Here is an 11,405-nt window from a genome sequence, read left to right as displayed (position 1 = left end):
AGTGCATTTATGTCTCCAACTCATTTTATGGTTTGTTTTGAGTGAGTGCGTTTTACCGCTCCATCTCGACTCACCACATACCTTTCTTTTCTTTTCCTATTTGCTTAAACCCAAATTATGACTAGCTTAAGAGAAACAATTTTTCTTTTTTTCTTTAAGGGTTGTTATACACTTCTCAATCTGCTTCGCACCAAGTTGCATACTTCTCAAGACATATTGTTTCAAACTACAAAGATTCAAATCTGTTAACTCTATTTTATGAATATTGCTAACATCCTAAGTCAAGGAATATGCTCAATAACAAAGTCAAGTTACTATTTCATGCATCACTAGACGTCAAAGACATGAGTTAAAGCATAAACCTTCCTAAAAAAAAAAAACTATTTTTTTTTTTTTTTTTAAAACAAATTCAAACACAACCTAAATCCCCTCCCCACACTTAAAACTAACATTGTCCCCAATGTAAGATGAAATGCAAAGAAAAGGCAAAAATAACCAAAATTCAAAATGCAAGAATAAAAAACAAACTCCCCTTGGGTTGCCTCCCAGCAGCGCCTTTGTTTATTGTCGTTGGCACTCCAAGGCTTTTATTCTTGAGATGCCCTGAGTTTACCGAGATGTTCACCGGTAACATCTCCATCTCCAAGGAACACGTACTTGAGGTAACTAGGGAGAGGCTTCAAATCTGGAATGGGGGCCTCAAAACAGAGGGTAGGCCTCTCGTTAGAAATTGGTAAGGCAATATAAGGGACGTTATCTGACTGCTGCTGTAACTTTGGAGAATCATTCAACGCTGCAACAGTTTCCTGCAAATCAGTACTCAAGCAAACTCCTCATTCTCTTCCTCAAGATGCTTACTAAGGCAACTTCCAATCCATCTTTTCCATCAAGTTCAAAAACTTCCTATGCTAAAGACTCAATCACATCAATAGAATAAACAGGATTATCTCATCATCAGGATATTTCATGGCATCATAAATGTTAAACTTACAATTTCACAATCAAATTCCATGGTAAGTATGCCACTATGAACATCTATCTTAGACTTGGATGTCCTTAAGAATGGTCTTCCTAACAAAATAGAAGCAATTGATCACCATTTTCCATATCAGCACATAGAAATCAGTAGGGAAAACTAAATCATTAACTTGTACCAGAACTCTCAACTACACACTTAGGATAGGCATTAGATTTATCTGCTAATTGAATCACAACACCAGTTATTCAAAGGTCCAAGTTTCAAAAGAGCATATATAGAATATGGCATGACATTGATAGAAGCTCCTAAATCTATCATGGCCTTCTCAAACATAGTGTTACCTATCGTACAAGGGATAGTAAACATACCTGGATCTTTGCACTTCACGTGGAGTTTTCTCTGAATCACTAGAAACATTCTCTCCACTCTCACTTTTTCACACCCCTTAAGTTTCTGTTTCCTCTTAATTGTACACAATTCTTTCAAGAATTTAGCATAACGAGGTACTTGTTTAATAGCATCTAAAAGTGGAATATTTATCTCACATCTACGAAAAGTCTCATATATATCTCTGTTTTGCTCATCTTTGTATATTTGCTAAAGCTTGAGGAAAAGGAGGTATCGGTTTAAATCGGATAGAGGCTGAACTTACTCTTAGGAACACCATCGTCGTTGGGAACATTCCTGTCTATATGAAATCTTTCTCCTTTCTTCCTTCGACGATGCAGGGGCTGCCTTTGTTGGAATCTCAACCTTTTTAGCACTTCTCAAGACAATCGCACTTACATTTTCTCTTGGATTGACCACCATTTGAGAGGGTATATTTTCTCGAACTTTGTGCCTCCAGCTTACTTATTGCGGTTGTCATCTAGCCTATTTGATTCTCCAAACTTTGAACACTGGCTCTCGTCTCCTGTTGAAATTGCAAAGTATTAGTGGCAAGAGACTGACAATATCTTCTAAAGACATACCAGAATTAGAAGTTTGGTCCAGTTGTTGTCTAGAGGGGTATGGCTGCTATACTGCTGGTAACTTGGGTGGTTTAAGTCATGGGCTGATTCACTTGTGGATTCCCATACTAATTGGGTGATCCTCCATCCCGAGTTATGTGCTCGAATAGGGATCATACTTCCTCTGCGATTGTCTAGGAAAACCACTTGTTGCATTCACTTGCTCAATGGGCTCCTCTTGAAGAGTTAGCACATATCAGTTGGATGCCCTACTACCGAACAATTCCACAAGCCTCACCATTTGCATATTACCTACAACCATTTGACGAACAAGAGAAGTTAGGCTCGAGATTTGTTGTTCAATGGAAGAATATTACCTCATTATCACCCTAGATGGAATGTCAAGCTGTGCCAAACTGTTGAGAATAGGCTGCCATATTTGCAGTCAAGTTCTTGTTGCCTTAGGAGTTTTATCCACCAACGCTCTCCCTTACAGCATCAATCAGCTCCTATCAGTGTATGTAAGGCCCTCATAGAAATTGGATAAGTCGCTGCTCAGTAATTTGATGATGGGCAGCTTGCACATAATTTCTTAAAACGTTCCCAGCATTCGTGTAGACTCTCCTTGTGCTGCCTTATACACAAATTTCTTTCGAATGTTGGCCGCCTCGAAGCTGCGAAGTATTTCTCCAAAAACAACCTCTTCATCTCGTTCCATGTGGTTATAGTCTCAAGGGTAGATAATAGAGCCAATCTAGCTGCATCCTTCAACGAAAATGGAAAGGCTCTTAATTTATTTGCTCTTCAGTCAACCCCATAGGTTTCATACTCGTGCAAACCACATGAAGCATCCAGCTCCTTTAGATGCTTGTTAGGATCTTCACTTGCAAGACCATGAAAAGTGGGCAAGAGATGTATTAGTCCAGATTTTAATTCAAAAGTAGTAGTAGCATCTAAAACAGGAAACGTTATGCATAAAGGTGCTTGATTCAAATCAGGAGCAGCAAACTCTTTCAAAGTTCGATTTCCAGCCATGACGTCCTCCTCTTCTAAATCAGAGTTACTAGCAAATTGGGAATCAAAAGCCAAATTGCTTTCCTCAGAATTTCTACGAACTTCCTTCCTTAACTTGCGCAAAGTGCTCTCTATTTCTGGATTGAATGTTAAATCATCAAGATGAGAGGACCTGGTCATAAAACAAAAAATCCCATAAAAATAATAAAAAATAAGAAAAATAATAAAAAAAAAATTTTTGACCAGAAACACAAAAACGGCCAAAAACCCTATCAAACGTTGTTTTTTGGCCTCGAGAGGGTGGGGCTAGTGAATCCTTAAAGGATTACTAGTCCTGTGCAGAATTTTGTTTTCTTCGAAACAGGTACTCGCAACACTCCTAATTCCACCAAAAATCTTGCCATAAACTGCCAAAATTTTTTTTTTCTAGAAAATAAAAATAAAATAACAAGAACGAAATAAAAATCAACTAGAATCACTCCCCGACAACAGCGCCAAAATCTGATGTGCTGTCGTAGGCAACCAAGATTAAAACCTAAAAACACATGTAGTAGTGTGAGTCAGGATCATTCCCACGGAGAGTGTCTAGCCGAATTTTATGTTATGTGAACAAGGCTGAGGGGGGTTTTAGTAAAACAGAAACAATTTCAGGAAGCGCAATTCAAACTAAATTACTGAAATCAATCAAAATGACGAAACTTGGTCTAAGTCAACATCCACTATCAGAATCATACAATTGATCATTGATGCAAATATAAATCAATTCATACCTTGAGTATTCACCGTTTGAACTATTTTCCTATCTCTCCTTAGTTGTAATTAATTAGGAAACAAGCGATCTAATTAATCTTACCACTAAACAACCCTAGATATGCGCTAAAGATTTAATCTAGTGGCAGCCTTAAGAACTACAGAGATCGATGAAGCTAAACAGCACAAACTCAAGCAGTTGTATTTAATTTAGTCGAGTGTTCTTCGTAAGATTACTAATTCCTGACGCAGCAAATTATTAACCCTAATTGCTTCACAAGTTGGAGGAATCAAACAATTATGGATATGATATCTAACTTAGCAATAGATTGCAACAATTAATAAACTAGTAGGCCTCCTAGTAATTAAATGCAACAATCATGACAATAAGCATAGAAGAACATCCAATACTCAAACACGAAAATTGAACACTAAAAAAAATAGATTAGATCTCACAGTTTATTGATTCCGAGGCCTCCGTTTCCTTCGACCAAGTTATAAAAGTTTTAGCCGCTCATGGCCGTAATCAAAACTCAAAAGAGAAAATTCTAGAGAAGAGAAAAGAGAGGCGTGGTCTGTGTGTCAAACCCTAATCTGATCTCCCCCTCTCAATATCCAATTCGAATTTTAATTCTCCTCAATCTCCTAAAAATATAAAATCCTAAAATAACCTTTATCCTAATCTGAGTAATTGAAAATAAAATAAAGTCTTAATACAAAGTAGGAAAGTGGTGTTTCCAGCTGTAATTTGCGTGCAACAGGTCTTCAAAACTTCTTGTAATAATCTGTCTATTTGAATTGCATGACAAGGCGGAATGTTCCAGAACGTCGGTAATACAGGTGCATCAAATTCAAGCCCGATTACAACCTTGATGCAGCAAGTATCTCTCCAAACTCAAAACATGAAAGTTGTAGGTCTCATTCTTATCGTTCCATAGAATTTTGAATCATCTCAATCGGAGCTCGGATGAGAGAGTTATGCCCAGATTACGAAACAATGTCGAAACTGTCCAAATTCACTTAATTAGTTCCGTTTTGCAATTAACGCCTCCATTTGCATCCTAAATCAAAATAGAATAATAATGAGTACATTTAGGCAGCAAATAGGTATAAAAGACTAGACATTAAGGGGGGCTAAATATGACATTTTGCATTCTCATCACAAGTGCATTCAAGTTGAACAAAACAAAGTTAGTGGATGAAAGTAGAATATATCGAGACCGCAAGGAAAGCTTTTCTCGTCAACTTGCCTTTCAAGCTTGCAAAACCACACGGCCTGGTATGTGAAACTTATTAAATTTCTCAATTTTAAGTCCAATTTCTAAGTTATGAATTTATGTTTATTTCATTATTTCATATGGTTAACACTTTAACTTTCAATTAGATGAATGGTGGAGGACATATGGGTATAGTACTCCACACTTACAACAGCTTGCAATTAAAATTTTGAGCCAAACTTCAACCTCTTCGGGATGTGAGCGAAATTGGAGTGTTTTCAAATGCATCCATTCAAAAAGAAGGAATAGATTGGAGCATCAACGGTTGATTGATTTGGTTTTTATCCATTATAACTTGCATTTAAAAAATAGGTATAAAGCATTGACAATTTTAATATTTTTATTATCTCGTATTTTTATTGATATTTTTATTTGGGGTGTCTTTCAGGATGTGTTACAAGAAAAGCAGTTGTGATCCTATCGATTATGAAAGCATTGACAAAACAGAATTTTGGATTGCTGATGATGAACAAGAGGGTGATGAGTTCAATTTAGATGAATTGGAGCAAGCACTTTACGAAGAAGGATCTATTCCTATCGGTATTGATGATCAACCCTATTATGATTCAGCAGGTGCTTCACAAGGTTGTTTTCCAACTTTTAACCAACTTGATAGCTATTTTAAATTATAATATCAAAAAACAATGTACATTATAAGTTTTAACTTATGTTTTTAATTTTTGCTAAATTTGTAGTTGATGGTGATGATAATGACGATGACTTGGATGATGATGTGGATAATCAATTTAGGATGGGTTGACCCGTTGAAGATCATGGATGGTGGTTTGGTTGGTGGAATGTATTGATATTGTGCAATTTTATATGTTGTTTGGTGGATTGGTATTTTGTAATTTTGTTTGTTTGTTGGTTGATGGATCATGGATTCATATTTGATATTACTCTATATTTTGTAATTTATAATGCCTTTAATGATGTTTGAAAATTGAAACTTTAGACTTTAGAGTTTAGACTTGAGTTGAAGATTGAATTTCAGAATTTGTAAACATTAAGTCATTAACTATCAAACTTTGATGGTTTTAATGTTTTTGCAGGTTTGTTTAATTGTTTTTAGATTTTAGTTACATACAAAATCTGAAAATTTTCCCCTTTTTTTTTTTTTTTTTTTGGCTGACATCATCATGCTGACGTCACCGGTCCGACTGACCGGTCCAATCGTGCAAACCAGGAAACGAATATTTTGGCGAGTCGACTTCCAATCCGATTTTCAGAACATTAATGCTAATAAACCCCTGAATAATCTTACTATTGAAATTTTTTGTATTGTATGAGAAATTGAATGAATTAAGTTAAGGCGTTTAGTAGGAGAATATTCATGTCATAGAGTTTTACTAAATTGATTGATGAGTTGTGCAATTGGCCAAGGGTACATTTTAAATGAATGAATAGTATGATTGAGCATGGGAGATGTTATTCCATATGTTTGCATTCATAGTGATAATGCATATAGCTTATTTAGGTGACTTATGAAAAAATTTATGAAATGTTAAAGAATGAATTCCATGAGTCTCTTGAGGTATAAACCAAGATCAGAGGAATGAAATTCTTATAGAAACCATGAGTCCTTTGAGGTGACAACCAGGAACAAGGTAATGGCTCAAATAAATCCGATCGAATAATAAAGACGAATGAAAACATCAAGTACAAAAACAAAAGAAATAGGCATGCCATGTTTATGAATATTGCATAAGTCATCTCTGTTCTATGTTATTTTATGTATGATTATGTTATGACTTATGTTTATGAGAAAAGTCCAAAATGTATGACATGTTTTATGAACTTGTTAATGTCAATGAATGAAGGTCATGTCTTGTAGGTAGGTAAGGTCCTAAGTAATATACTTGTATAATGAACCTTAATAGTTTATAAATGGCCATTTTCCCTTACTGAGCGATTAGCGCTCACCCTACGAAATATTTTAAAATGTTTTGCAGGTAAGGATTAAGGCATGAAGCTGGGAGAGGATTCCAAGGGACGCTATGAGTATGAAGAGATGTTTTAATTATGACTATTGAATGGTTTTGCTAGTATTTAGTGTAGTAATTATGTTTATATCTCATAATGCAGTAAATATGTCCTTGTTATAATTAGGGATGTATACGAGCCGAGCCGACCCGAGTATCTTGATACTCAAGCTCTGCTCATGATGAACAGTTGCGAGCTCGAGCTCGAGCTCGCGAGTCTAATCGAGCCTAATCGAGCTCAGTACTAAATTATTGTATTTTCTCTTTCTGCCCTCATTTTCTCTTTCTTCTTTTCACACATCAGGCAATCACCTCATTTTGTTTTTTATTTTCTCTTTCTCCCCTCATTTTCTCTTTCTTCTTTTCACCTATCACCTCTTGTCATCTCATCTTTTTTTTTTTTTTCTCTCTCTCTCTTTCTCCCCGTCCTCTTCTCTTTCTCCCTTATTCTCTTCTCTTTTCTTAATTCTTCAGATCTACTCCTTCTCCTTCGTCTTTTTTTTTTTATTTCTCCTCATCCTCTTCTCTTTCTTCTTTACTTCTTCCATATTCTCTTCTCTATTCTCACCTCCTCTTCTCTTTCTTCTTCTGCTCCTTTAGATTTTCTCTTTGATTATTTTTCTTTTGCATTCTAAGCTCAAATGGAACCAAGGATGAATGAAGGTGAAAGAGAAGATGAATGAAGTTGGATTTTTGAAGCCGAAAGAAAAAATCCCAAATGGGTTTTGAGTTTTTGTTTGAGCTTTGAAATAGATTTATCGTTTTTGTCTGTGAATGGGTCATGGGCGTTGTTTGTAATTTTAACAACTTTAAAATAAAACTTTTGAAATTTTGCAAATTGACCCCCAAAGCTTGTTTAAGCTCGCAAGCTCGACGAGCCGAGCTCAGCTTGGATTGAACTCGGCTCGTTACTGTTCACGAGCTGCTCGAGCTCGAGCTCGACTCGACTGGTTTCGAGTCGAACTTGAGCTTACGACGAGCCGAGCTCGAGTAGCTCGCGAGCTACTCGGCTCGTGTCTCATCCCTAGTTATAATGGAATATATATATTTGTGTTAATAAAGAAAATCAAATTGCCAGTAAAAATTGCAAAAGTGTGTATGTTCTAGTAAGTATTACTATGAATTTCATAATTTACTCCAAGAAAGGCAACTATATGATTTGACTTGTACAATGAACTTATTATAGTTTAAAATATATATATATATATATATGTTTTTAAACTATAAGTTTATTCTTTAAATAGGATTTTAAAATAAATTTCTTTCCTAAACGTGCGTTTCCTAGGTTCTCAATGGCCAAGGGATACCTAGGAAATACCCAGCTAGGGAGGGGTTTTACACTAGGACAACGGGATTACATGCTCGTAGTAACTGATTACTTCATGAAGTGGATTGAGGCTGAAACATTCTCCTAAGTTTGAGATCGCAAAGGAAAAAAACTTCATCTAGAAAAACATCATTTGCTAGTTTGGTATGGCAAAAGAGATCATCACCGATAATGGCTCGTAGTTCATTAGCTTCGAATTCCAATACTTTTGCAAAGAATGGGGAATCAAGCTATGTTTTCAACATCGCGCTACCCTTAAGAAAACGATCAAGCTTAGTCTTTCTATAAGACGATCATTAGTACCTTGAAGAAGCAACTCAAAAAAGCTAAAGGAGTGTGAGCAGATGAGCTACCAAGTTAACAGAGTGTGAGCAGATGAGCTACCAGGTGTACTGTGGTCCTATCAAACCACTGCATAGACATCAACTGGCGAAAACCCCTTCTCGCTGGCTTACGGCTCTGAAGTCGTGATCCCAGCTAAAACCAAATTACCAATAGTGAGGTATCAATGGCAGAATGAAGATTCCAATAAACAATAAATCTGCCACAACCTCGACACTATTGACGAGCTCTAAGATCAAGGCCTTCTATGGATGACATCTTACTAGTAAAAGGTTGCTCAACATTACAATAAAAACGTCAAAACGAGAGTCTTCAAATTCAACCACTAGGTACTGTGAGATGCCTTATAGAACACAAACCAAACAGGCGGTTGCAAACTCGGCTCGACCTTGGAAGGCCCCTATAAAATAATCAAGATCATTGGTCAAGGAGTTTACAAACTACAAGCACAAGATAGCCGCGACATCCACAACAATTGGAATACCATCCATCTCAAGCTCTATCACTTTTGAGCTCGTAAAATAATCAACTGCCTCGACACCAATGCTAGGGGACAAGCTGACGTTGGTCCCTACCCATCCATCCCCTCGTTTAGTCAATGCAACATCAACATGTCTCCAGACACAAATTTTAAAAAATTCAAAACGTTATGAGAGAGATTGAGTATATAACTTTAAACTTTCAAATTAATATTTATTTCCCTCATTTGCATGTACAACATAGAAATAAAAGGAGAAAAGGAAAAACTTAATTAATTCTTTTGAGGACTTTCCAACCAACTTTTTGCGCATATCAAAGCATTTCTAATCTCAACATCAAGGCTCTTAGAATAAAAAATATTTTGAAATTCAACCTTCAAGCTAGGAGGATCTGAAATCCCAGTATTAGAAATAGGTATTGCTAAGAAATCACTTGCCATCCTTGCGAGTGTTGGAAAATTTGCAGAGTTGTCGCACCACCAAGCTAGTATATCAAACTCTTCAATGGATGGAAATTTAGGTTCCTTTAAATAGTGATCAAGTTCTTGCTGTGCAGATGTATTTTGTGAAGATGAGCATGGCCTCCCCATGGCATCGAACATTGTAGGACCCTTTGCATATTTAAAGTAAACAGTTTTAACATCATCAGTGATCTCCTTAAAGTGTCTCTTGGCTTCATCATAGCCATAGATATCCTTGTACCAGCATTCTACAATATCTAATTTGAATCGTGGATCAAGAACTATAGCAATTACAAGAGCCAATTCAAAAGTGCTCCAATATTTGTTAAAATATTTTTCTCTTATATACGAAGCTATTTCAGAAACATAAAAATTGTTACCCTTTTCCCATTGAAGCAATTTCATATATAGGAAACAAACCTTTGGGAAGTACACATTTGAAGTGGTGTATTTGCTCTCTGACAAGCTTTCGGCAACATCTTTTAACACTTTCGCACACTCGAATGCCACGATTGCCTCATCCCATTCCTGTTTCGATAAATTTATCGACTCGAAATCAGGATCAATTTGCTCCAGCACACAAAAGGCTTCTTTAAATGCCACTGCTTTCTCAAGCGTTTTAAATCCTTTACTATGCCACGTAAGTGGAACAAGGCTGTGAAAAGTAGTCATTTGGATGCCCATGGATTTAGCTTTGTACAATGCACTTCGAAATTTTTCGTTATTTGACGGTGTCTCAAAGACATACTTAAAAGACTTTTCTATCTTTTTAAGCAAGTTCTCCATCCACTTTGGTCCATTCTCAATACGGAGATTTTCGGTTAACCAACTAATGGGCAGTAATTTTCCACCGAAAGGAAGTGAACTTCGTTCATTAAGCCAGCTGTTTATCTTAGTAAGTTCCCAATCCTCTTCCTCAATAGGTGTAACCATACAGCACATATCCTTGTCGATGCTCAAATCCAAAAGCAAGTCTTTAAGTTTTAAGAAACTCCTATCACGTTTATCATACGAAAAATTAATAACCTTCTTCTTCAATCTCCAACTGTCATCAATAAAGTGGAGTTCCGTCATAATGCTGTCAGATTCGTCAAATGGTTCAATTTTTAAACTAAAACGACGGGGGATGTTCACTAAATATTTGCTGAGTTTTTCTTTCTCTTCTTTGTAAAAATGGATTACCTCGGCCCTTATGGGTTTTAGTGAGGAGAACCCGTATTTAATAATGTCCCGTACCTGATCCAAATGAATCAGTTCTTGACCAATCACTGATTCTCCAACAATTGACTTATCTGCTCCACCCACTGGAATTCTTTTACTTTTGCAGCTTTCTAAATGATTTTTCAGGTGTGTCGTTCCTTTCTTGCTTGAACCATCAAATATTCTCTCACAATATTTACATATTGCCCATTCTTTTCCATCTTCTTTATATTTTGTGAACTCCTTCCAAACCTTTGAACTCAACTTTCTTCGTTTAGGACGTGACAAGTACTCCGAATCTGGATTCTCCATCTCATGAATTGGAGCATTTTGTTCTCTAGTCTGAGAGATTTCCTGTTAACATGCGTGCATGCAAACAAGCCATTGATGAGCAGGTATAAGTAGTCCTACAAAGGAAATTATGAATCTTTGAAAGAAGCACCCCAATCAAGTTAGAATAATTCAAAATATTATAAAATAGATTATTGAAATAGTATTGAATTTATATTAGGTTCAAAACTGTGGAATCCCATTACTTTTTACTACTGGATGTGGCTGACTAAATCCCCCGACGCGCCATGCAAGCGCTGGCACACAGCGGTGGCTGGTGCAGATGCGGGACTGTGTTTCAGCTGCGTTGCTGA

The 11,405-nt window shown here is 36.4% G+C and overlaps 1 protein-coding gene across 1 annotated transcript; it reads right to left on the bottom strand.

The window, feature by feature from the left end:
- Positions 1-9,372: 9,372 nt before the first annotated feature.
- Positions 9,373-11,073, bottom strand: LOC116127659 (zinc finger BED domain-containing protein RICESLEEPER 2-like). The gene has a single exon (XM_031413297.1). It carries the CDS (start codon positions 11,071-11,073, stop codon positions 9,373-9,375), a length of 1,701 nt encoding a protein of 566 aa, XP_031269157.1.
- Positions 11,074-11,405: the final 332 nt, after the last annotated feature.

The sequence above is a fragment of the Pistacia vera genome, unplaced genomic scaffold (genome assembly GCF_008641045.1).
Source record: "Pistacia vera cultivar Batoury unplaced genomic scaffold, PisVer_v2 Contig1049, whole genome shotgun sequence".
Taxonomy (NCBI): Eukaryota; Viridiplantae; Streptophyta; class Magnoliopsida; order Sapindales; family Anacardiaceae; genus Pistacia; species Pistacia vera.
This window is presented reverse-complemented; position numbering and strand designations above follow the sequence as displayed.

Excerpts from the sequence above, each read along its gene's own strand:
- LOC116127659 (XM_031413297.1), bottom strand. The coding sequence starts at position 11,073 with ATGGAGAATCCAGATTCGGAGTACTTGTCACGTCCTAAACGAAGAAAG.